The sequence below is a fragment of the Hylaeus anthracinus genome, unplaced genomic scaffold, assembly GCF_026225885.1.
Source record: "Hylaeus anthracinus isolate JK02 unplaced genomic scaffold, UHH_iyHylAnth1.0_haploid 0, whole genome shotgun sequence".
NCBI lineage: Eukaryota > Metazoa > Arthropoda > Insecta > Hymenoptera > Colletidae > Hylaeus > Hylaeus anthracinus.
Window position 1 is genome coordinate 21,813,069 of NW_026533254.1, and position 27,642 is coordinate 21,840,710.

General features: G+C 44.4%; 1 protein-coding gene across 17 annotated transcripts in view; it reads right to left on the reverse strand.

Annotated features, from left to right (window-relative positions):
- Positions 1–27,642, reverse strand: part of LOC128896274 (protein artichoke-like) — a 94,965-nt gene that overhangs the window by 23,985 nt on the left and 43,338 nt on the right. For all 17 annotated transcript variants that reach the window (XM_054159525.1, XM_054159522.1, XM_054159521.1 and 14 more), the window contains one exon: positions 15,534–15,608. In XM_054159525.1, the coding sequence (XP_054015500.1) occupies positions 15,534–15,600 (67 nt within the window). In that variant the 5' untranslated portion in view covers positions 15,601–15,608. The remainder of the gene's footprint in view (positions 1–15,533; positions 15,609–27,642) is intronic.

The following is a 27,642-nucleotide window of genomic DNA, read 5'->3' on the forward strand; positions in this document are numbered from 1 at the left end:
TATTCTCAACCACTGCCTCTATATCTTCTACCCAATTCTACCATTAATACTATTCTTTATTTCATATTATCGTTATCGCAACACGCATATCAATTTCAGTGACGCGGTTCGATGATAAATTTCGACAGGTGCGTCCGAAAGTTGAAGCTGCATCGTTATTGGCCCCGAAGTTTCTGTTACCCCGAGAGAACATAATACTCCGTGATACGTAACTTTGACCTACAAATCATCCCGCTAAATTTTTCCATTAATTATATCTAGTTTCCGGAGTCGCAAGTTGCGGTTACTCCCACACAGCACAACTTCGAAACTGGGTAGACCAGTTCGGCAACTATAACTTCCGCGGTGTGGATATCGGTAACTTTGCTAAAACTTATAATGCTCGAATTAAGATTGAAGTTCGGATAATAATGAAATTACGTACTCGGTAGAACGTGTTTAACCCGTAGAGGTCTCACCGATTTGCATAAGCCTCCAATTTTCTTCTGCGATTTCCAATTCGAAACTATTTCGAGTAACTATTAGGTTTGTATAGTTGGAACTCTATAATATTTTCATAAGTATACCGTAGGATGATAATGAGCGAACAGGTGTCTTTAAGGAACTGGAGGCACACTTCCGAAGGAGAGGGGGCTTTAGCCGCGTGCCCTTTACCTGATCTTTCAGGTAACGTCGAACAGATGGTGTATCTTCGTTGTTGACAGATGTACTTTAGAGTCAGGGGTATTATCCCTATGTAACTTCACGCTAAAGACAAATACTTATGGCAAAGACCTCTTACAAACAGGGTTACCAACAGGGTCATCGCTAACAAAAGTCACGAATATCATTGATCCAAAAAGAGGATTTACCCCAGTAACATTCAACATAACTATTCGTAGTCCCTCGGACATGTAGGATCGTTAACTCTAATGAATATAGCCTCAATGCTCATTTCATGTATTTAGGATCCTCTTCCAGGAACGAACCATTCACCCATTAACTCTCCACAGACGAATACTCGGATTCCACCGACACTAGAAGAGAATTACGCGTGTCCAATTATCGATTCGAAGTCTCTCAAACCTGTAGTATTATAAACTGCGTCAATTGCAGCCCCAACCCTCGTTGCATTCAAGCAAACACCTATTCGTCGTCTCTACTGGCAGTTAGCCTTCCAAGTCTACCATTCAAGGAAATAGGTAGAATGTTTCACTAACGAATATCCCGATTCCATTAATTCCAAAGAGGGTTACGCTTATCCAACGATTAATTCACAGTCCCCGGAACTGTTCCCCAGGGACTGAACGAAATGCATCCTAGAATCCCGTCACATTTCGATATACTCTTGTCACTAATACTTAAACAGACAGATAGAAGACTACACGCTGGCAACCCACTAAGTCTCTATGAATGAATCCTCGAATTTCGTCAATACCGGAAGAGGATTACATCTAACCAACTATCGAATCCCCGGTCCCTGGTACCTGTTCTGTAGCGAACTAAACCGAACGGGGTTCGCCCAAGCCTTCTACGCGCGACATCCCCTCCCTCGCCGGATCCAACCGCTCAAGAAGACGAGTAGTTCCGCTATCCGTTGATCCAAGAAGAGGATCGCCGCCTATCCCCGAGAAATCCTACCGATGAATCGCAGTCGACTAGATAGCTGGATGTCTTCTCGCCGTATACGCGATTAGTCGCGTCTGCCTGGCTCCTTTGGCCCTGGCTCCTTGTGGAGGAGTAAACGGAGAAGTTAATCCACGAGGCGCGAAGCTCATCGCCGGTATAAATTACATTTACAAGTTTCTTCGCGGTAAGGACGTTAACGCTCGGCGCATCCATGGTTCCAGATCGCTGCGCAGCTTACGCAGTCGCCGGATTCCCCTGCAGTTCCCGTGGTTAGAGGAGGAAAGGAGGGGCGAGGGCGAGGGTTAGGGGAATTAACCTGGCTGAAATACAATCTGAAATTAGAGGGAACGCTGTAAATGATGCGTCACGTCGCGAACTTCCCGCCGTGGAACATCGGGGGCGTCGCGTTATAACCGACAAGAGCTTAGCAATTTCCCCTGGTGCCGTTCCTGTTAACGGCGGTTGTTTGCTGTTACACGAGAAATCCTGACCGACGGAGTGGGCGCTTTTTTGACGGAGCAAGTTCCTCGAGCCGCAAGTATTTCTTGGGATTCTGGTGTTTGGGCTGCGCTCGGGTAAAGTCGAGTAGGACATTTTCCTGGGATAGTGACTAGTTTCATTTTGGATGAAGTAGTTCAGGGTTTAGTGACTAAAAATAGGTCCTGTCTCAAAGTGCGAAGGTGTAAAAGGATTATGTTTTCATAGAACTTCTATCTGGCGCCATTACGAGCATTACAATTACTTTCTCTCGGTGCCATTACCGGTACCATTATTATCAAGCATTATTTTTCAATGCTGCTTTTCTATGTTGTCTAATGCGTTCTGGATTTTTATCATTAGTATTATTATATGGAATTTTGTTATTATTTTCTGCAGGTACCATTAGGAACATTAGTAGTATTGGATGTTCTATCTTGTTATCATTACTGCAAAGGATATCATGGGGCTTCAATTGTTAGTCCTTTATCAGCAGACGTCCCTCCTGTTTAGTATCGCCGTTAACGTTGCGTCCCGTTTAATGAGAGACGAGTATCCATTATTGCTATCTCCTCACGTTGAAAATATCAACGTGGCGTTTTCACGTATGTTAGTTTCCTCTCATAATTTCGAACTAAATTGTCGGGTTAACAGCCGAACCAAGTTTCGCGAGAATAAGTTTCAGCGGTAATGATAATGAATAATGAAATGAAAGGGAGGGGGACCGCTGGAATGCACACGAAACGACTGAAACTTGTGTAATAATTTGTTACCGTGACGTTGAAAGCGTGAGAAATTATTAATACCGATAAACAATAGACCCCTTCCATTAGTTTCCGTTTGAATCGATTGAAAGGAGGAAAATTTATGCGAAACGTTATTATCGCTAATGGAGGGCCCTTGTTAACATTGTTTCACAAATAAACAATTAAGTTTAGAGGGATTCCGAAATAAAATAAAAACTGGAAACAGCAATTGTTTGCTATACTGTATATTGTCTCTCATATTCGACACGAAGGGAACAAAGAAATTCGAGATCCTCCTCGTATTCACAATTTCGCAATGCTCAGCCCATGAACAACCGAGAAAACGCGACTAAAAAACGATGCACCCGCGTCGTTCGGCTTCTGACGAGCGGCCGGAAGTGCAGCCGAGTAGTTGGCGAGATACGTGACCCAGCATCCCGCTTATCCGTTTTAGGGATGCTTGTGTCGACGTATCAGCGATAGAGTGTGTGTTCTTTCTCCCTCCCCTGTTCTATATGCATAGGGTGTCCTAGCAATCATGGCACGGCCGAAAAATGGACGGTTCTTCATGCAGAAACAGTTAAAAAATATGCAGGATAGTCCGTTTCTACGAACTTGTGTTGTCGAGAAAAACAAAAGTTTCAATATACAGCCTCGGATATTGATAAAGTCTGTCGCTCGGATTCGTGATCAGGAGTCATTAATTATACTTCTTCAGTTTAACCCATTCTCTGTCCATTCACTACTCGTAGTTGAAATTGATTCTAATTACTCAGGAGATAAGTTTATAGTCTTTGTTCAATCGGATGCTTTGTTGAATTGTAGACAGAAAATGAAAAACGGTCATTTGACCTGTCGTGGTAGATTTAGTATTAAACAAATAGGTTACATTGTAACCTACCCAATTGTATCACGATTGACGAGTCACCCCGTACAGCTGCTCGTCTTTCGAGCTCAGCGACGATGCTTTCAATCGGATCCCTTACGCGCAGGCAAATGTACGGGTGTCGCGTTCCAGAATGCCAACGAACTGCACACGTTTCCGCTCGAGACGTTATTGCCACCTGAGATCCAAACGGAAGCGGAGTGCTCGCCAAGAGATATCTAATCCGCAGAGACCGCAGAGCTGGCTGCACGGTTCTTCAAACCGAATCGAACCGAGTCGAATCGAAATCGAGTTTCCAATCGGGAACGAATACTTTCCCTGTGTGATATAATTGGACATCGACTGCGTCGAGGTAAATGTTTTCGTTCCGATTCGCGTTTCCCTTGAATTTATGAACAGCCGAATTGGAATCTCCTACGAGTCGAGAAGACATCTATGCCTGTTGCTTAGGGGGTTGAAACAATCCATTGCAGTTACACCAAACCTCCCCAAACGTAGAGGTTTCTTCTGCTACCATTCAGATTTTTTTTGTTAATGAAAAGAAAACGTATGTTACATTTTTGAAGATGTTTGAATGGTTCGAAGAAGTTTGAGGTGTTGCAGGAAAGTCGAACAATTTTTCTTGAAATTGTTGACGATAAGACATTAAACACTAAAGTCTTGCCTTCAATTTCACCTTTATTTCTTTAGCCTACAATTGTTTTTTCTAAAGTTATCGAGGTTTCAAGAGGATTGTATTTTGACTTCGCGCGTCGCTGCAAAGTTGAAAGTTTAAAATGGTTTGTACGCGCGCCGTACAAATGTTAGCTCATTCACAACGCGCAGTGATGGTTGAAATGTTAGAAATCACTGGCTTAGAAGCCATTCGAAAACCATCCTGCAATTCTACGCCAGAAATTCGTTCCAGGCAAGCGCGTTCAAGCGGCTAACGTTTCCCCGTTCGCGTGTCCATTTGAACCCATTTTGCAAGCAAACGGATTTATTTGACAAGGTTACTAGGGGGTTCGTGAATTTCGAGCGGCTTTGTCGCTTGCAAAAAGCGCGGGCCGGAAAAGTGGGAGAAATTTTATGACGACGCTCGTGTAATGCGCGATGCGAATTTACTTCCTGTTGGCATTGTGCGCGGTGCTTTGTACCGAAAACGGACAAAGAACGTCGACCAGGAGCAAATTTCGAGAAAATTTCGCTGGAAACGGCGTTCCCTGCCGTTGGCGGCATAATATTTTTATAATTTTTTTCAAATTTCAGAAATTATTTGTATCGTTTATAATAAAGTCGGGGGAGAAAGTCGCAGGTAGCGCTGATACCATTCCAACAATATCATACTTATGTAAGTTACCTAGTATATATAGCTTCAGTTATTTGTTACTTTAAATGTCGCGCCATACTGCGTGTTTGGTGTCGTGTGAACGACATTGCCAAATATTACCGACAGAATGCGCTACTGTATCGCGGGCCATGTATCACTGACAGGCAGTGAGTTGGCCATTCGCGATCCAAACGGTGCTCTAGAATTAAAAACTTCATATTTTGCAAGAGATATACCCCATGTTAATATTCACGGAGTGTAATCAGGTTTCTGGAGGTGTCCTATCGATAGCACTTGAACACGCTTCGGTTCCATTGCTGGTCAAAGGGAGTTCGCAATCGCGTATAGTTTTCCCTTCGGTATCGAGCAAACAGTGGAGCGTAGCAGGTGTACGTTGTTTTCCATAGAACACGGATTTTCGAGGATATTCGGGAAAAAATTTGAATGTTACAAGCGGAACAAACGGATATTCACGCTCTCGCTGTTGTTGACACAGGCGCGTGTCTATTGCACGACAAGTGATCGTCGCCCCGTGTAACCGTGAAAGTAGCGAGCAAAAACGTGATAAATGTTTTTAATAGTTGTACGGACACGCGAACGGGGAAACGAACAACGAGAGCCAACCGGTTATCGAGTGTCTCATCGCTTGTCAATTTTTCCATCTGGACGACCAACAAAAATTCAAACTATTCCCATGGGAAATTCTTGCGAACGATCACCGTTCCGATCGAAGCAACCGTGGCTCGACGTTCGAGACACCATGGGTATAATTGAATGGTTTTACCAACGTTAAATCAATTCACTGTAAGCATTTCCTCGAAGCAATTGCACACTCAAATAATTATGACTTCAAAGTCAGGTATTGGAAGTTTTAATTTGCCGTTGACATGAGATCGGCCGCTCTATTCCGAGAAATATCATGGAAACGAAGTAGCTTGTTGCTGAACAAAATATGTCCGGGAGGTGGCTCAGACGGGGGAGCAGAAGTTTCATTACGGACTACGCCGAGGTAGAGAATTCTTCAAGGGATGGAAAAAGGGTCTCGTCGAAAACCTAATACGATGGTAATCAGTGCCGAGGCTCCTTCGATTCTTCGGTTTGCCAGCTCCATCCGCCAGCCAAAGAGCCCCAGCCGGAGCATTGAAAATTTATTGGACTTAATCCCCTCCCTTCTTCACTTGCCCATCCCTAACGCCAAAGCCTTGGAAGACAGGCCTTTCGATATCTTCATAATCTTGTCCGATTCCACGTGGAATCTCGCAAAATTTTCGAATCTTCGGTGCCTTTATTCGCAGATAAACACTTTCGTAAGATTTATTGGTCAATGAGCGGTCATAATACTAACCCTGACGCATTTTACGATTCAGCTACTATAGGACTACCATAGTCTAGTAATTTTTCATTTCGCAAACAATGGACTCCCCGCTAGCGATGGGATACGTTTCGATATAAAGGGTGTTCTAGTCGAAACCTGGCAGGCACTTTTCATGTAACGCAGACAATGAATCGATGGATAAAAGGTTTCCTGTTGCACGGTTCATCGGAGACTGGCTGTTTCGTGTCTGGCCACGCTAACGGAACACGGGACACGCGCCACGGCAGCGGCCATTTTGTTTCGTTTCTTGGTTTCTGTCACGGCATCAGCCGTTCCGCAATTAGCTCTCGAGCCCCGATTCCTGCACGCACGAACGAAAAACGACTCCCGAGAACAGCATTGTTGGGAGAGTTGGTAATGATGCCCTCGAGCGAAAAGACGTTTCCCGATGCTCGTAATGAAACGCAGAAAACCCGAGACATTAGAACCGCCCGTCCTTACCATCCTGTAGCCCCCTTGTATCGCGGGTAATCGCGGCCAATCCTGCTTCCGTAAAGCGAAACCATGGGATGCTCTTCCTACGGATGCGAAAACCTGAATAAAACGCATGTCTGCCGATCGATAACGAACCACGAGATGCAACCGTGTTCAGGAAAGGCGTTACGCGGCGCGTGTGCGTCGTTTACCAGCTTTGGGGGAGTTGCTATGAATAACAAATGAAAAATGAACGAATAAATTCGATTTACTCGGTATCTCTTTATTTAAAAATATTTTCAGAAATACACTTCATTCACGAGATGTAAAGAAACGATAAGCCTGGGCTGTTAATTATTTTTCTGTGATTTTTTGGAAGCGGAAGATTATTCGCGAGTAACGAATAAATAGATTTAATCCCTGCTCGAAAATTTCTTATCTTAACTTTGTCGAACTTTGAAGATCACTGAAACGGAAGTGTACTGTTTTCGGTGCTTTGCAGTCTAGATACAGATCTCGAATATTTTTAAGTTAGACGTAGACATTGAATATTTTAGGTTAAGTGCATATTTAGTAAATGCACACTCCGCGTGTTTGTAGGTTCGATGCATACTTCGAATGTTTGTAGGTTAGGTAAATACTTCTTGCATTCAAATGTTAGGTGAGTACATCGAACAGATACGTTTATAGGTTATGTGCGTGGCTCCAACGGGTATATTTGTAGGTTAAGTGCGCACATCATTGGTTTGTTAATTGAATAGGATTTGCTAGTGTTTGGAAAAGCCTTTAAGTAATTATTAATCGTCTTTAATGTTACAAGAAGCATACAATGAAATACCTTGAGGCTATTTGTCGAGCAAATATTGTTATTCGACACGGGAATGTTGTTCCACGGTAAACGTAAAAATGACAGGAAATGTTGACACGAGTAATATTCGCTTAATGTTTCAGGGAATAGGAAATTCCGTTTCCTCGCGTGGGGATGCTGTTCCACGGGCAAACTGTTAGCCGGGGGAAATTGGAATTCGTTTAAAAATTCGAAACCTTATTTTCCTAGGGAGGATATCGTGCCTGAGAACAGTCGTTTCGCGCGGCAATCGAGGTTTATTCAAGAAATGCGAAATTTGTTATCGTTGCGAGGAAACTGGAATTTTTCCTAAAAGTTTAGTGTTCACGATTGGAAAATATTTTCGAGCCAGGTCGTAAATTTAATCTTCTATTCCAATAGTATTAAAGAAGATGTGCTTTCATTCATCGATAAATTGTTTCGTAAATTAAAAAAGAAATATGTTCTCTTTCCATTATAACGAATATGAAACCTGATTGGACGATTCGTAACCCTTGTTACTCGAATTATTTTTAAAGAATTTCGACGTTTAGAAAATGTTAAGATAGGGGGACATGAGGAAGCGTTGAGGTACGCATGTTGAACGTCAAATTAGAGTGCTAGACGTCTTCCACCCACTTGCGTCCATTCTCTCAAGAAACAAACACAATTATGCCTACTGATGCATATTACACGGGCGTCAGTAGTTGACGAATTGTTGCCACGCCTGTCTGCCCGGAGTCGAGTGATCAGGAAGCCTGTACGACGGTCGACGAATTGTTTCGAGTGGCTGAATCGATCTCTTCCGCAGCAATCTGCTCGAGCAATTGTGAAATTGATGTCAAGGCCGGTTCGAATCTCCCGGTCGAAACACTGTGTAACATTCGTCATAATCAACGACTGCACCTAGGATCGGAGTAAAAATCTTCGTCTTTTGTTCCTCGAATGAAAATTTATCAGTCTTACTAACTTTGTTCCTCCACCAATATTTTTTCAAGCAACATCGAGGCCCACCCTCGCTTATGGATTGAAATTGGCTACTGTCTACTCTCCCGGAGAATCGTCGAGCGTGTTTGGAATGCTTTCACCACCCCCTTCGCTTCGTCACAGTTTTCTCTCTCGGCTCCACTTTAGAGAGTCACAAATGTTTCAGTGGGTCGTAGATAAACGTGACACGAGCGTCGAGAAGTTCGCTACGGCGTTTTCACCGATCCGCGGACATACTGATACACCGTGCACGATGGCAACGCTATCGTCGGTATTCCATTGTGCTTCAACGTTTTCCACCGACAATGGCCGTATCCAGAGTCTGCGATGCCATAGTAGCCGGGGATTCACCAAGAACCCTTGGAAATCTGCCGCGCGTAGCGTGGACCAATACGAACGGGGCGTGCTTAAGATTTTCGAGAATGCAACCTCCATAGAAATATATAAAATAGCGTTGCAAGCGTCCCGCAGCTCTAGGTGGCATTAAAAGAGCAACACCAGGCGCTTGGGATACCTTCGGTGGCCCTATTTATCAACATCCTTTGTTCCCATCTCGCCTTCCCCATTGGACACCTCACTCGTTGTATTATTGGTTAGAAGCGGAACCAAGTTTGCATCTACGTATCAAATTTCATCTCGAAGAAAAAGAAATAGGGTAAAAATGTCGTAACTCTCGGTCGCGAATAAATCTCTATATTATTTGTCCTTTAGTATTCGGAAAAAATTCTACTCATCTCCGCTTTGACATTGCCCGCACGGCGAAATTGAGGTGGGATTTTTCAGAGATCGACGATGTCAAAAGATGGAGGTAACGAGATGGAGATTATCCCCATAGCCGACGGTAGAGACGTGAAAAGTGTTTTGAGAGAATCTTTTGCTGCAAACATAGAGGGAGTTTGTAAGGTTGGTGCACACTGCGGGAATAGGTTGTAAGATGATGAAAGATGAAACGGGAGTAGCATGAAACGTAACTCGGATACCTTTATCGGCGAGAAATTAATTTTCTTTTATTCCTTCGTTTTCCTTTTCTCGGGGAAGAAGACGGGTTGAATGGAGCTGAATTGGAAAAATAATTTCCACTTCTTCGTCGTTGGATATTATTTAAAGAGAATTGAGAGAACGTCAAGAGGTCGGAACCCAATTTAATGGCACTTAAGCTCTTCCAGCTGCGGGAGTGACTCGGGCGCGATTCGGCCAAGAGAAATTTCTAAGCTTCTCAGCAATCGGAAAATGTTGGCTGCCTTTCTGCATAAGCGATTTACTAATGCTTTATCCATAAATAATACGATTCTCTGTGGTAGCGAGTATAATCCGGAGAATTCAGACATTCTTTTAAATTCAACTATTATATTATCTTGCTTGCGACTTTAGGATTGATATCTCGAAAATTCCCATACGTTGGCAACACGTAATATATATGTAAATTGGAAAATTGATGCGCTCTCTAGTTCTTTAAAAAAAAAAAACAATCTTAGTTCTTCAATCTACAGAGTAGACACATTAATGATTTCAAGTATATTCTTCAACTTACATTTTCCGTATTCTATTTTGATTCGCCGATCGGTTTTCAATCTCCCGATAAATGTCCTTCGATTCCCCATAAAACTTAACGACCAACGTTCGATTTTTCCGTCGCTAATGGGGACGTTGCGTTCGCGACTACGGGGGACAGTAAAAATTGCGGTGCGGAGGCCAAACAGCAGTAAAGTATCACGATATACACCCATAGGAACTTACTGCAATTGCTGACGCCGGCGGAATCGTAATGAGGTCCAATGGTCGGCGTGACCGGCGTAGGAAAGTTCAGAGTTACCGTGACGTCCTTTAAAGTCTTCGCGAAAACAGCTTCGGTATTTATGCTATTGTCAAACGACCTTTTAGACCCAATGACATCTACCAATTCGAAAAACACCGCACGGTAATGCACAAATCTCAAGTTTTCAGATTTCACAAATAACGAAAGTTGCACGAGCCGCATGTAACAGAGATCGCTAAGAGTGGGGAGAGTCATTCCAGTTTTAGTCGACAGTTTCACTGCGATCGATACGAGGGATTTTGTTCAAATTGAGGTACTACGCAGTTTGTACGATATTACGGGGAGTTTTAGTCATCGTTTGATTGTGTAGACATTTATACGTGTCGCCTTTTTCACAATCGGCCTCGTCGCCGACAATCGGCACCGCTTTTCAGTGATCAGTAGCCGCTACCGAACACGTACCACCGAGCACCGTTACTTATGTTTTTTTGTTCAACCATCGTATGCTTGTAATAAATAAGGATACAAGCGCGCTAGAATCATCGTCGGTTCGATCCCGATCGAGATATTCCAGTGATGTCCACGCGATGCTTACGGTCTCTCGCGACGTTCGAAAAAGAGAAAATTTCATTACGGTCGGGTTTTCGTGCATTTTAAGCGACCGCGGCCTCGCTTTGTTTCTCTACATCGTTATCGCGAAAACGGTAAGCGTCGCGACGCCCCGGGGTCGTCATTACGGCCGGCAGAGCAACGCGCGATTTCATTACCGACGCCTCGACCTTACGCTCTGGAACCCACTATTGCACCATTGTGTTCCGCGCGTTATGCAGATGCAGTTCCGCATTACGTCCCTTTAAGTTGCCTGAGATCTGTATTAACGCGTGAAAATTTTGGAAACCAGTCGCAAGCTACGATAAAGTCCTTGCCGATATTTATGGGATTTCGCATCCGTTCCCGCGTTATTGCTTTCTCTTTATTGGAACGTTAAAGCACGGTTACGCGGATACGCGCTTAGCTTCAATTTCAAAGCAACGATTCTAGCTGATTTTCACCCCGCTTTCCGGCTAAAGAAAGTCTTTTCCTATCTGACTCCGCTCTTGAGATAATTGATCTCGAAAATATGCGGGGCATGTGAGTACTAGATTCACGACATTTAACGTGTACGGTATTGTAGTCGTAAGAACAAGTTTTTCCTTCTGAATTGTATTTCGGAAAAAAAGAACTTTTAAGTTGTCATACTCTATAAGGGAATATTTTTGCAAAATTGATTTGTTGATTTTAAAGATTCCGTTTACTTGGGTGAGGCGCTTAAACCACGACCGCGAGCCTGACAACAGTATGCCCCGAAGCATTTCCAGCAAAAATCGTCTCCGCGGTCAAAGGGTTAATTATCTTGGGAAGAACGCCCTCGGGTAACAAATTTTCTCCTACATTTCCGACTTATTTTTACACGAAAAATCGCCTTCTACAAATATCACTGACGTTTAGAACTCCCCATAAGACTCCCCATCTATCTACGAAATCTAACTTCCATCAATTTCCAGGCAAACGTCGAATCCTCTTTCAGGTTCAAGAAACAACTCGCGCAAAGGATGCCGACGAACCGCCTCGAAGCAACCACCGAGCCGCGACATGGATAAGCAAACGAGTAAACCGCTCGCATACTCAGCGAGGCAACTCCCCAAACAGGAGGACGGGAATGCCTTCGCGAGAACTGGAAGTCTGAGAGCCGGCACAATCGTCCCGAAACTCGTTCGGTTCCAAAGTTGCACGCGATACGCAAGACGATTTTCAGGGAGACTCTCGTTACGCTAGGTAGTATGCAGCCACCTCACGACCGGAAACTCGAGAGTTCAGATATTTTTGGGACGCCCGACGGGGCGGTCCGCAGACGATGCGCAACTTGAAAAGCACGCTCAGACCTTCGTTTCTGCGCGAGGTTGGGTGTGTACTTTATGGGAAAAGTCTTGATAATGCCGCGGAAAGAGGAGTTCCACGTACCGTTCAGCAGTCGGAGTGGCCGAGAGCTAAGAATGGAATGACCCGCAATCTGTGGAGACGTGTATGGTTTCCAGCTATGTATTATACATACGCTAGCGCACGTGGAAATGGACGGGCTGAATGGAAAAGGCACCTCGACCTGACTAACTCCACGCGAAAAGTAGCTCTCTCCTACAGCCGGGGACTATTCGTCGGAAGACGCCATTGCTGGAAGGTGCGGTTAAAAGGATCTTTCGTTAACAGAACGAGCAGCACCTGTCGGAATCAAATGGGCCACAGTAATGCGTCGATGGTAAATTCGTAACTTGGCTTTGTTTAAAATGCAGGACTCGGGGTAAGCACATCATCACAGATGCATGAAATGAGAGGTAGACTCCTCATAGTACACTCATGACTAAACGCTTCGGTACCTGTGCTTTTGATGCTCGGAGCCAATTTAGAGCAGCCTGTCTTAAGAAAGCCCTGCTAAAACACTAAAATTTCGCATATACCGGGGCTATACTAAAGACACACACCTGCACCAGCGGGGAAGCTTCCTCTCTCAAGGAAGCTACCACGCAAAATGGCGCTTACAGTAAACAGAGCGCGTTTCACAACTTGCACGTTATTCTCCAGGGATATTTCTCACGAAAAAGAACAGAAAATGCAGAGTCACGAAGAGCTCAACAAATTTCTCTCAGTGCGCAGTTAGGGCAGCAGAGCAAAAATGACAACCAAGTTCAGCGATTTTAATATCACGGAATGATCGCGGCTAGTATCAAATTCGTTCCCGTAACACTGCACCTACGGGTAACGGTGAATTTACGCAGACCTAGCAAGCTTCAGTCCGCGAAGCTTTTCAGTGTTTCGAACGCGCACCGGATTTCCTATGCTTCGCTGAATATTGATTTATCCTTGCCCTGAAAATTAAGCTGGTCGCGCGGGAGTCAGCGCACGGCGAACAAGGCGGAATTCAGTATCACGATCCTGCATAGGATAATGAGGACATCCGGGATCCTGGGACTTTTATGGCTGATCCATACAATTCATTACAGCCGGCAGGTATCTCTTACGAGCTTTGCAGCTCCGCCTCGGTGCGCCTCGCGTCCTGGGGAATGTAAGCACCGTGTACTTTCCTCGACGTGACGAGCGATCGTGTCGGATAAGCCCCGCAGCTACCGGTGACACCGTTTGAAAATTTAACATTCCAACCTGCTGCGATAATCTTCGAAGCTTGGGGAAACATCATGTTACTTCGACTTCTCCCTCTGTTCGTGGCGATATTACGACGGAAATTGCGAAAGAGTCATCCTCATTGTCAGCTGAGCTAGATGCAGCATCCTCGATTGTCCCTCCCTATACACGACACGAGTAACAATGGTGACAAGCAAGATTGAACTATTTTGCGACTAATACCACTTGCCACTACCAAACAAACACCCTGGCTCGTCTCAAGTTCGTCAATTACACGGCCGATTACCCTCCTCCTCCGAGTCTTTAATTGTCTCACTCAATTCGCTATTAAACATCATTTCAACTCATGGTGTTCCATCGCGGGGAAACTATTTATTCGGCCGCGGTGAAATTGTTCGAAGCCCCTCGGACTCGATAATTGCGTAACCACCACTCCGCACCCTTGCACAGGATCGCAATTAAAGCAGCCCAACTGGCATAGCTCCATTATTCCGACCCCAAAGAAATGGATATAAGCCCTTCTCGGCGCAGGTGGAGTTCATTCGCACTGCCTAAAGAGGAAAACAGGGATGGAGTACAGATGCCTCCAATATTCATCAAATTCGAATATTTTAAGAAGTTGTTCTTGTCGCTATTTATTTCTACGAACTTCGTTCCATTGTACCACGCTCATTTAATCAGCTCTATGCTGCGCAGGCGACGCAGTTTCACCGTTTCTCCACTGGTGGCGCTAGTAGTAGGTACAACAACTACTTCTAAGTCCATCGTGCCGTAGTTCCCGCGTTTGAGCGAGAAAGTCGAGAAAAAACAGCAGAGAAAATAATCCCACCAGCCAGATTTTTCTGTCCTGGGTGACGCATTGTCGTAACTCTTGGTGAGCGTTCCGATATCAGTCGGATTAATGTTGCTCGTGACAACAACGAGCCGTGGCGGAGTAATAATGTGGCAACAACCGACTGGCATTGGTTTATTGTCCAGTGCCCAGCGGATGTTAAAGTCCGCTACATAGATTTCCACGCGGGCTATTGCAGTTCTTCACTCCCTAGGGAGAGGTAAGTTAATATCGTCGGCGACTGGGTTGAATTTACGCGGGAAAAAGAAAACCAGCGTTGTTGTTCACCAGCAGAGGTATCAAAGGTCCATTCGGGTCGCCACTGTGCGCAACTTTTCGCTTGAATGTTCCTGTTACTTGGCGTAACGGCCCGTGACAGTTGGAAATCGCGTCGTTACGAGATACCGGCACGGCGAGAGTGTTTGGAGGTAAAAATAGCTGCTGGACTCCGGTATTGCTGTCCGTAAGGAACTCGAGCTAGATGACTTTTGAACAGGAGGGTAGATGGCTTCTTTCTGTTGGAATGAAATGGGCTACTGTAATACAGCGATCGTAAATAAGTAACTCATGGGCAATAAATCACATCACTTGCGGAAGAAATAGCGCAGCTGTACCTGCACCGTTCCTTTCTTCCTACTATCTCGTGCCCGCTGCTTCTATCTAATCTCTCCCATGAAAGTTAGATCCAATGAATCTGAATTCTATTAGGAACTGAAGCTTCTTCTTCCTTATTCTTTGCTACATCCACCTATGTGCAGCTGAACTAATTTAGTTCACACGGGAAATAAGCGCGGGAAATTCAAATCGTGGAACACACGCATGTCGAAAATTTACTTCTACGTTCGCTGTAACGTATTCCACAAGATTAGAGTAGCTAGTTAGAATGCTCGCTGTTACAACGACCGCAGTTTGGAAAATTTCAGGGAACAATTTGAACCGAATATTGCGGCGTCCAGGAAGAAATTGCGAATTGAAAAATTAAACTCGACCTCGAAAACCATGTTCCCATCGCGAGTCCCAGTTCGATCAATCGTATATTTCCAACGCGACGCGTCTAAAATCCGACTGGCAACGAAATTGCTTTCCGTTTGTCCGTGAAAACGGCGGAGAAATTCGATTCGAGAAACAAAATAGCGTACTCACGTCTCTCGTGCGGTTCAGCTCTCAGCGTCTCGCTTGGGATTTGAAAGAGTTTCCTCCGGTGTTGCATGCTTCCCCCTGAAATAAATTTCCTGATAGAATAATGAACACTTTAGAAAGTAGCCACATTTCCACGTTCGGATACGTTATGACCAATTTTGTGGCCACTAAGTAGCAATAAATTAAAGGGTTAGCCTTCGTTGCAACCCCATAAAATTTTTTTTCGAAAAAAAAAAAATACAAGTGTGCTAAATTTATAGAATGAGGGTCGTTTGCGAACCATTGAATTGTTACTTGGCATTATTGCATCTTCACATTATTGAACCAAAATAACATATTGAACGTAATATTTTTATCTGAATATATAACAATTCAATGATTCTCAGGTATTAATACATTTTCAAAATAATATTACAAATGCTGCATTCAACGTTTACTCAACCATTTTAGTACGTATCAGGGATACAATTTTATAACAATTTTGCGTTTGGAAAAGGCAAATTTAATAAAAAACAAAACGGGTAATACGCAGCATATACATTTTTTAAACAACAATTGGCGGGCACTCGCTACCCTCGTTCGAACCTGCTTTGTCGATTAACGAATACTATTAATTAATTGTACAATATCGATTTATCTCGCGACAAAGTCAGCTCTTTCGATTTATCGTCGAATCGAGATCGAGTTGCTTCGTCAATGCCGAAATCAGTGAGAGACAAATTAAAATTCCTCAATGTTTTTTCCCCAGAGGGTGCTTCATATTGAAATCTCTACACGTTGTGCTTTAAATTTTGCAAATTTCGATCCCGACCTCCGCGGTCGCGGCTTTCAGTTGCAAAATATTATTCCGCCCCGGTGCCACTTTCATGGAATTTTTCGTACGTAACGTCGCGTCGGATAGTCAGGAGAGAGAGAAAATTAAAAATGCAGCGGACACGCAACGGCTGCATAAAAAATTTCTTCCTGTCTTCAAAAATTACGCAAATTATCCTCGCTGGAACGGAGTCTTTTACACGAGTCATTCCGTAATGTTTTGTTACGCTATTCTTGCGTTCTTTCGCGACGTGACAGACTACCAGCCCTTATAAACATTTTTCTGTATAATATAGACAGTCTTTTATTCAGTGTAGTGACAATTAGGGTAATTTATAAAGCCTTTTGCTTCTGTGGGATAGCGTACAGTCCATTCAGTAAATATTTGTACACTCTATTGGAGAAATTAGATTTGATACTATCAAATATATTGTCCACGTATGTGCTTATAATGAATCATTTATTTGGAAGCATCAAACCTATAATTTAGGTAGACACATCTCGTCAATAGACTTATGAAACTGACTGTATATGGCAACCAAAGGAACAAACTTTGCAGCATTGACAGATAAATTGACGGTCCTCGAAGTGGCATCATCGCTTATGCTCCTCGGAGTGCAAAATTACACGAAGTAATGATTCAACAGCGTAATAAAAGTTTTCTAACGACTCCACTAAAGCGATAAACCCAACCTCCCGGGCCGCGTAACCGAACAATGGAACTCGCGAACCACAGACGATAGAATCAATCAAATCCCATTGGTCATCAATCCTCCGCCGCCTTCCGGTAATTGCGCCCAGAAATTCCGATAGTACGGGATTAATTTCTTTTCCGGGTCGCGTTAATCAGCGGAACTCGTGGAAATCCACGAAGCTTAATATTCACGGGAGATCGGCTCGAGTAATTATTTTTCTAATTCGCCTCCAGATGGGGGGAGGGCGGGGGGGGGGAGCAGAGTGTCGTGCAGGCGATGATCATTAGCGTCGTTAATTTCGCGCGAGCTTCCCCCTCGAGGAGGGCGTGTTTGTTCGCGTGAATCGCACGCGCGCGACGCTAAGAAAATAGGATGATTCCACGTAGCCACTTCAACCCCGGTTATTTCGGAGCTGTGGCTGTTCGAGGGGTGGTTTCTGTTCGGTTGTTTTGGGAAACGTTACGCCCTAGCCCTTGATATTCCGATCAATTCCATCAAACCTCTCTTACACGAAGGTTGGGACACGAAACGGGCTCGATAGTTTCTTGGGAATACTAGGCAGGGAAATATTCGAATCTTTGAAGAATCCAAAGTCTCTCCGAACTTTCTTTCTAGCGATTCGTAGAGTTTTATGAACTTTTATAAACTTCCTTTTGACTTTCAAACAAAAGTTAATGCGCCAATGAAATTTCTTGCAATAAATAATTGGTCTACGCTTTATCCCTGCCGTTTCATTTCATTCGCAATTTATCCCGATTTCCTTCCCCATGATTGGGAAGGTTGAAAGGGCAGTGTATGTTTTCGTTAAAGCCGGTTGCCATGCTTTCGCGTGTTTCGCTGCGGGGAAACCGTTGAAATGCACTGGAGAACGGGTGCCATTCGGGAGCCCGGCTTCCGCAACTTTGTAGCCGGGGGAAATCTTTAGAAAATGAAATCGTCGGGAACGGTGGAGCGGAGTGCTTTCACCCTGAGAAGTCAGCGAAACTTTCTACGGTGTCTGTACACGCGATACTTTGCCTAGCGGTGAAACAATCTCCGTTTCAAGGCTCCCATCTCCGTTTTCATCTCCTCCCGCCCGTTGGCCGTGATAACTTCGCGTTATCATTATCGAGCGCATTCTTACTTGGCCGGCGAGCACCGTTCAAAATTCACGGAACCATGGCCGAACGGGGGAAATCATAAATTTAACGACTGCTTTGTGAGATAAGAACGTAAAGTCGAGGGAGGGAATATTATTTACGATCCTGAGGTTTTTTTTAGAGATTAGACTATTTGTTTAAGAATTTCACGCGAGTGAGGTTTTCACTGTGTCTGTAAATCTAAACTCTAAGTAAATATTCCAGGCAAACTAGGATTTTGCAAGATAACAAAAAAATACACAGGTAATAGTCTCGTAGAAATTCATTCATGAGTTAAATAATAGTTGAAAGTACCCATAATGTTATATAGAATTCAATGATGTGATGGGGTTAATAATTCACCCTCCTAAAGGGTAGGGTGTAAAAAAAAACACCTCTTTGGACCGGCCAGGGATGACGGAAGAGGTTGAAAAATTCAAAAGAACCTTTGGGACGACTCTCCTTGATGTCCTCTACAAAATGCACCTCTTGAAATCCCTCTCAGACAAACCCACCCCCCACAACCTTCCACCCTCTCTAAAATCCACAATTTTTGGACGACGGTCTCGATTTTGGGCTCAATGCATTCTCTGGACTCTCCTGATTCAGAAAATGCTATCACTCATACCGTGCACCCCATAGGCACCCTTAGGGGGAGTGGAACAGCTCGCAAATTTTCAACCCCCTTCGTAAGGGAGTACTTCCACACATCGGAGGGCGATGAAATTCACCACGTTTGTTCTCGACACGTTAAGGATGAATGCCGAAAAGGTCCCGTTTCGAAAATTGCCCCCGGAGCTGAAGGGAGGGGGGCAGAGGTAGGGGTGGTCCACCCCCAAGTGTAAGGGTTAGAACGTTGTTTCGTTGTTTCGTTTGATGTCTTTTTCCTGCGTGAATGGCAATAAAATTCGAAAATGTCGTTTTTGGGGAAAAACCCACCCCCAACTTCAGGCCCATCTGCAGGGTGAACGAGCAACCACACGTTAACGCCGTTCATGGTATCGGATGCGTGAATGTTTTATTAACAGGTATTCAAAAATTCAGATTTTTTCAATCCCGCTTTTCTCACACGATCGTACCGCGTTCGTTTCGTGGCTTTCGCGGTCGATAATCGATCTACCGCTTGGGCAGTAGACACCCAGAAGACACTTGAAGACTATTCCTCGCGAAGTTTCACCGAAATCGGTTGAAAACTCTCATAGTTATGAGCATTTGAAAAATCGTTCCGGTTTGCTTGTCCGGTAGTGTATATACCAACCTAACCTCCAAGGAAAGTTTCTAGATAGCAGCACCTATATTTTGCCTTGAGATTAACAACTTGAAGAATAAAATACGCGACAACACGAAGGATAAAATTCGGGGGCAATAATTGATATTCTCTAACATAAGTATACGGCGCGCAATTCATGTACAGCGGTCTGCCATTTCGATAGACGAGAACCTTTAAAAATGGAACCCGCGAGTGCAGTGAATTCGTTTCGTTGCAGCCGGTCGTGGGGGTGAGATTTCCCTCCATGGCGGAGGCAGTTCGAAATTTCCTGGAGACAGAGAAAAATAATGTGCGAAACGACATTCTCCGGGCGCATCGGATTACCCACCCGTCACGGTTGGCCCGCGCCGTTTGCATTTAGAGCCAACGAAACTGCAGCTCCCCTATTCCGCGCCTCTCTGGCCGCATTATATCGCGTAACAACAGCCTGCGCCGTTATTTCGCGTTTATCTCCCTCTTCTATGCAGAGATTACGCCCGTGATCCTCCCTCCACTCCGTCCACCTGGGAGAATGAAACGATCATCACCAGAGGACTACAGACTGTCCATTTTCGCTGCAGGTCGATCGTTATCAGATTTTTATGTACCATTTTCTATTTACACATATCCGTAACGTGTCAGTTCTGTATACGTTCAGTTCCGTACTGTTCCATCAGTGTCAGTGTTTTTAAATATTCTTCTGTTGTTTTTGAATGGGCATGTTCACACACGTCCGACACCGCTCCGTGACTTTATTGATACGGTACGGATACGGAACTGACACGTTACGGATACGTGTAAATAGACCTTAAGTGTGTCTTTAGAAAATTTCCTCCGCGAAAATAAAAGAAAACAGTACACTAGATTTTAGAATCCTCGAAATCCGATTCCGTAAAAGAAGCTGCTTTAACCCAGATGTATAAGAAAATGAATGAAAACTGTTGTGAACCTTCGGCCATATAATTGCAACAAACTGCACGACCTCGCCTGAATTCTCGTTACCGCTATTGCTGATATCTCACGTTGCTAGACGCGAGACGACGCCAATTTGCCCGCGACTGCAAGTTGAGCATCCCCCACTGTAGCCTAGCAATGAACGTCGTGAAAAAGAAATTTAATTCCAAGCCTTGATTAGTATTCCAGTGCTCGCGTCACGAACCGTGATCTTCGCAGAGAGGATACAGCGTCTTTTCTCGTTCTTCCATCTACCATCAGCTTGAACCTGGAATTCATCATTCCGGTGGAATGGGAGGAACGAGAGGATCGTATCCTTTCACCCTTTGCGTTACCAAGAGAGAGACTTCACGTTTGTCGAAGAGAATCACGGCTGCGTTGATCGAAGACGTTTCCTAGTTCTTTTTCCTTGCGGGCTGGAGAGCCCGACTCGTTACCGGCCGTAACGAATTCCGTGCTACGTTCGCGTGCCTCCGTTAAGTGGTTGTAAAACGGATCCGAGAAGGATTCGAGCTTCTCATGGTGCCTCTATCTCAGGGACGAGTTGATCTGTGAGTGCAAGTCCAAGATCAAAACGCAGAGAACGCAACTCTTGGAGAAATTTTTACTGTTTAATCCTTTGTGGTACTTGGCAATCATAGTGAGTCTGCAGGACTCCCAAGAAGGAAAACCTAGGTCACATAGGGTCAGTAAGAAATCTAGAGAAGGGCTGTCAACAGTAAATCATAGCCCATACAAGGATTCTGACACATTCCATCGCTAATCTTAATTATCCCGACCTGGAGACCCTACAAGATGTCTAGGGCCAAGCTACCTTTCTCTCGAGGTAAGATGTACACCTCGACACGTTCCATCGCTCAATGTTCCAATTCCATCGTTCATCCTACGGTGGAAATGTCGAGGTATGCATGGGAATGATCACCTGTTCGCAATGCCATCACAAGCCATCTCACGAGGCGTGTTTCAGACGTGTACGAGGAAAAATTCCCGCCACGTTGATGAAGGACACTTCATTCTTTCGCTCGTTCATGTCTCTACCTTGTATCCAGAGGTAGACCGAGACATTACCGAGGACCGAAACAAAACTTCCAGACTTGGTAGACGACGAGAACAAAGCGGCAGCATCATTGTACCAGCTTCCTTCGCATTAACGAGCCAGACTGAGTGACTTACGGAAAGTTTGGTCAAGTTTTCCTCGCAATATGCTCTTTTATTCTACGCTCCTTCTCCCGTTCTCGGTTCCTCTTGAAAGGCTGTACAAAGTTACGCGAAACGACGCCCAAGGGCGCACTTTAAAACGCTCTGTCGCAGAATCTCCGTAAACTTATGATCGTCAGGCTTTTACGCATGATTGAATGTCTTCCACGGGAAACCATTGCTCGTCGTTCCCACTTGTTGATGACATCTTTTGTCTCAACTTTCCGCTCGAATACTTTGGAACAAGTCCGCGTAACCGCTAGATTAATCATTTGGTCGCAAGCGTGGCCGGGATACAAAGCGTATGTAGATTGCGTGCTCTGGTAAATTGTGCGCGTAACCTACTCTTCGTTATACGTTCTTCGTACTTGGAGGATTAATTCTAACGCAACACGTTCCCGCTGGCTCCAGAGGATACCTTTTTTCACGAATTTTCATCGCGAGCATGGTGGCTCCTGCGTTGAAAGAGAGTTTCTTAGGCGGGTATGCAAATGTGTTTCACCAACAGGAATAATTCCTGTACGGCTACGAAACTGTCGTGGAAAAACTTATAAAAATTCCGAGGGTACGCTTCCTGTGTTCGTGGTCCAACCACTGTTGTGCTATTGGATTCATTCCTTTCAACAATTCGTTTTTCTTTCCACGGACAAGTTTCTTTCGCTAGGTATTTATTTATAAAAAAGAAAATTTCGTTAAATTCTCTGCAACTCACGCAAAGTTTCCGATTCGGAGGACAAAATCCCGGTAGCTGGTGTCGGTCACACGATGAGGCTAGCGAAAGAAATAGTAGTCCTGTATCTTCAACTGTACTTAAGTTGGGTCGTTGCATTCTTTTTAGTCACTTTCGACCACCCTTCTGAACGCCACGTTTAATTTACGACCTCGATGTATCTCCACCTACTGACACGTTTAAATAGTATACAGTCCTGAATGCGAGGTTAGGCGAACGCACCCGCGCGATCCCCATCTCGCTGGAGATAGAAAGAAGCGACGGGGATGCGCGGTTACAAAGGTCCAGCGATATTTTAACTCGCGCATTGTACTGACGGAGTTGTAAAGGAAATAAATTATCGCGCCCTGGGGACCAGCAATGGCGGCGGTGTTTCTTCGCGGTCAGAACAATTCCGCGCGGAATCTCCCTCTATCCCTGCCTCTACCCACTGTCGTTCTCCAGCAAAAGTTGCGAAAGAAGAGGCACTGTAACCGCTGTCTTCGAGAACCGCCACGTTATTCGTCGCCGTAACACCAGTGGGCGGTTGGGGGGGTGGAACGCGTCGTCTATTTTTGCAGTAAAACTCTTTTAAAATTGTTATTTATGAGCGAAGGGAGAGTTCGGAAGTACGTACTCGGGATAATAAAATGAGAGATTGTGATTCTTGAGCCGAGGGTGACTCGTCTAAATCCTTGAAATGTGACTTTTTATTGTATAAATATTTATGTAAGCATCTATATAGTGTCATTTTTTATTGCGAACTATACACTATACAGAATCATCATCATTTAATTATAATTCATTAAATTTGTAATGAAAGCTATTTTTATCACCAACGTTTGGATCAATGTATTTTGAGTCAACTCCCAGATAGAACTAATTATATAATAGTGGGAGTACAGGCGCGAAGAGGACTGAGAACAACAAATAATAGAGATAGGATCGAAGTTTGGAAATAGAATTGTACTGCGGATCAGAGAGATCTCGGAGAGGACCTGAGTGATCCAGAATCGAATGCGATGTTTCTCGACTCCTCTCGTCGACACCCCAATTTCAGCTGAAGCTACTGTCGAACAACAGTTTGAACGAAATGGCCGAAAAAACATCACAAACGATCGTCATCGCCTGCGAGCTTTCACAGCTGCTCCATTTTCGGGGACAATTTTTCCGGGTTCCATCGGACGTGGTAGAATTCACGAGTTTTATTTTCTTTTTTTCTTCAACGTGTGGCTGGTGATATCAACGAAGTTCGAGAAAAGAGAGAAGTCGGATAACGCGAACAACGACCGGCGGAATTTCCAATTCCCTGCGTATTGGCCTCGATTACCGGGCGGACACGGCATTTTTGTAGATATCCAGTGATACCGTAGAATGCGCCGTCAGAGGATTAATTTCAGAGCCCTAACCGTGCTACGCCGTCGTTCGATTCGCGAGTTACCGCTCAGCGGCGCCAACTTTTGATACGACGTACATGGCGGAGGCAATGTCACATATAAAATAATAAGATTTCGTGCTTGTTGCGTATAAATAATAAATATATGTATAATATACCTTAGGGGTTGTAGCTATGTTTGATTGCAGCTACAATACGGGTTTAGCGATCCCGAGGTACCCGAGCTACAAGAGGCCAGTGAGGCCCAACAAAAGAACGTCATGAAGACTATAAGGAGATCCAAATCCATACGAAAGTTACCAGAAAACTGTTAGCGAAATCTCGAGCTTTAAGTTATGAATATTTCGTCCACTCGCGACGCTAGTGCGCACAGACTACGATATATATACATATATATTATCATATGTATTATAGTATATATATATATATATATATATAGCAAACCTGCAGCCATCTTGTTTCCCCAACAAAAGATTCACGTGACCGTTTCGCAAGTCTTCTCTTCGAAAGGATCTGAACGACGATGGAAATGCTTGTTTGCGAATTCGAACGAATAAAAAACTTTAAACTTGACATGCTTCGGGCACACGGATCTTGCCAGAGCTTCCTCGTAAAAACTGTTGCCATTTCACCGCTACTTTTACGAGGCGTTCTGAAGCATGAACTTGAAGTACGGAAAATAAAAGAATTTAAAGGGTAAGTCTTCTCTTTAAAAGAAAAATGGGCGTATCCTTATTTGCAACGACCAAAACTAGCGGCCCAGAATGTGAGAATTAGGACAAGGTGGATGAAGTGCAGAGGCCGTGGACTATGGCAGTCTCTAAAACAACGAAGCACTCACCGATGGCTGTCTTTGGCAGCCTTCGCGCGCAATCAAACTAGGTGCTCCTTTTCCCTGGCGAAAATTTCCGTTCCGTACGCTTCGTCTGCGCATCAAAGGTACCCTTTACCCGTAAGAGAAACGTTTGTCGTGCATATTTACAATGGATCTCGAAGGTTCGACTGCGTTCGCTTCGTCTCACGTTGCAGTGGGGCTCTTTTCGCGAACGATAAGTTACTCGAGCCCTTCTCAAAGCCTCCTTTCATCGCGCATATCTATTCAGGGTATAGATGTCCCGAATGGTTATGACAGACGATTCAATACTTTCCATGACCTCCGTCTTCGAATGATAGGCCAAGAATCGCTGGCCCAAGGATGTCGTTAATGCGATCGGACTTGTCGAGCAATGGTGATAAAACTAGTTAGTAGAAAAAGTATTTAATGTAGGGGGAAAGATCAATCCGTATAATTGAGAACGTTGTGGTTAGTTTAGCGTGATTTATTGACATTTTACCAACGGAGGGAACAGGCCCCGAGCCTCCACGCGTGAGAGGTAACAAGGTTATGTAATAATCATACCAAAAGGGTCTCAAGTCCGCCCGATACGTTGTATTTATCATGCGACTATTTTTTAGATCAATTCCTTATGCATATATCGAAGTCATTCGATTGAATTATCGACTCCGTTGAGTGGTCCATATGCTGTATGCTCGGCAAACTATAGCAAGAAACCTTGCCACGCGACGGTGTTCAAATTAAATTAAATCCACTAATTTAATCCGGCGACGCACGGCGCCGCAGCGTGAGAATATATCCGTAAGCAACGAGGCCGACGGTGGCCGAAATTTCACAATTAATTGTTCGTCGCGACCGTGGCGCCCTTCTTGACGCAATAACAGTGAACAATTTATAACAGAACCTCTACCAGCTGCGTGGGGCCAAAAATGTATCGACTGTGCCATTCTTGAGGTCAATCCCGATTGTTGCTCGCATCTCGAGCGCACCGTCATGAAAATCGGCTTTCTCAAATTTCCCCGCGAATTATAAACGAAAAGTGGCGTTGAAAGGGGGAAGGAGAGCAGGGTCTCAGCATTAATTAGCGCAGAAACCACCGCCACGGGTTTTCGACCGTCGAAACAGCGAGAGTTTTGCACGGAGTTTCTCATTGTCTGCACGGTATTTCAGAATTAACAAGCACCACGCGGATTCGCGTTTTCTTCGTTCCCGTTCCCCCTCTTTTTTCCTGACGGTGTTGTTTTCATTCGAAACAATCCCGATATGAAGGAGGGCTCATTGAATGTTCGACGAAGTGCGTCTGCGTTACAATACGTTCGACTGGGATTGTTCTTTCCAGGATATTTGCGAAAAGCCCTACCTCGATCATGCTCCTGCAATGCAATTTCGTGACTCGAGAACGTCTTTGGACTTTTCTGCTCGGAGCGATTTTATTGCACGAGACTCTCCTCGACTTTCCATGATATTCTTCAAGCACAATAATTTCTGGGATTTCTTACTCTCGAATTACATTTGTAAGGGGCTTTCCCTGTAGTACTTCTTGCCTGTCCTCATTACTAGTAATGAAGTGACGTCGAAGGATTTCCAATACCGCGTCGATATTTGCTTATGCAGTCGAATGGCGCACGCGTTGTACAGAGAACGACGAGTATCTGGAGGGGGAAGCCTGTAGGTGTGATAGGGGGGGGGGTGCTGTTGAATGGCCTTGTGCGGACAGTTAAAGCTACCTCGACTTTTCTGTCTGCTGATGTGCTGTCCTATTGATTAAGGATTCGTTCGATACATTTATGTTTCTTCCAGTTTCAAAATCGTTCCCAAATAAAAGTATCTCTGAAACTAAAGTTGGTCGCAGAAAGGCTGCTTCGTTATACCGTGTAACATTTTTCTCCGCCCGCATTTGGGAAGATGGTCGGCCTGATTTCTGGAATCACCACTGTATACAATCCTTTGTATTTTGATCATTAATTTACCGATCTGTTTTTTTTTTTTTTATCACCGTTCCCTACCAAGTGTTCCATTGATCACACGATAACGATTCAGCGTCTAGAAGGGAACTCGATAATCTTTTGAGTCAGCTCACAATACCGGAGCTCGCGAATCCCGCGGCTCGCTGCGAAATCCAATAATAAGCGGGAGACCAACAGTTCTAATGATATTGCAGGGCTGGTTTTCCCACTCGCTGATCGTTTCCACGCGATTAATGGACCGATCACGCTACGATTCCGCCTTTAACGCGTTCCATGGGAAGAGCTCGACTCGATTCAGGATGCTGGAAGAAGGTGCACGTAACGGGGGAACGAGTTTTCTGTGAAATAACACACAATGCGGCGGATGATTGCGGCGCTCGATGTATCGAATGCTGCCGCGAGAATTCAGTCCCTTTATCGCGGTAATAGTCGAGGAGAGCGGGGGCAGATTTGTGCAATACTTTCGACAGCGGGCGTTTCCATTCGGCGATTGTCGCCGCGCACCGGGAATATAATAACGATTGCGTCGCACGTTTCCAGCGGCGTTACAATACTCCATGAAACGGACAATTTAAGGGAAGCCATTCTGGCTTGGAACGCCGAAAATTACGAAATTTTCAAGAATTTTTTTAAGGGAAACGAGCCAATGGGTACATGTAAAATTTTGTGAGCATATTTGCACATGTGTCGGGTACCTATACGAATTTTTATGTGTGCCTACATACAGAAAAAAGTCCGACGTGTTAATTAATATCCTGAATATAAAAACCTATCTGCGTATTTATATAAAAATAAAAAATATTCGGTGATGTATGGACTCGTTCCATTCATCGATTCCCGAAGACAGAGATGGAAATAAAGTCAGATCACGGCGTCGATCGTGAATCACGCCGTTTTAAATTAATTAAACGCCATTTTAAATTTCCGCGGAAGGAGAGGAAGGCCGTCACGCTGCCCCGTTCCATCGATTAATTTGTTAATTTATAACGAGGAAATTTCCCAATGCCTGCTAATTGAAATGTTCGCGACTGCGAGAATAATTTCTGGCCGCTTTCGGCCTGTTTATTTCGCCGTGCCTCGACGCTGAAAATTTTTAAAAAACAACGTTTCGCTCGTTTACACGTAACGCTGAATTGTTACAGTTTACGGAAACCTCATTCTTTTCTATTTATTCTGATC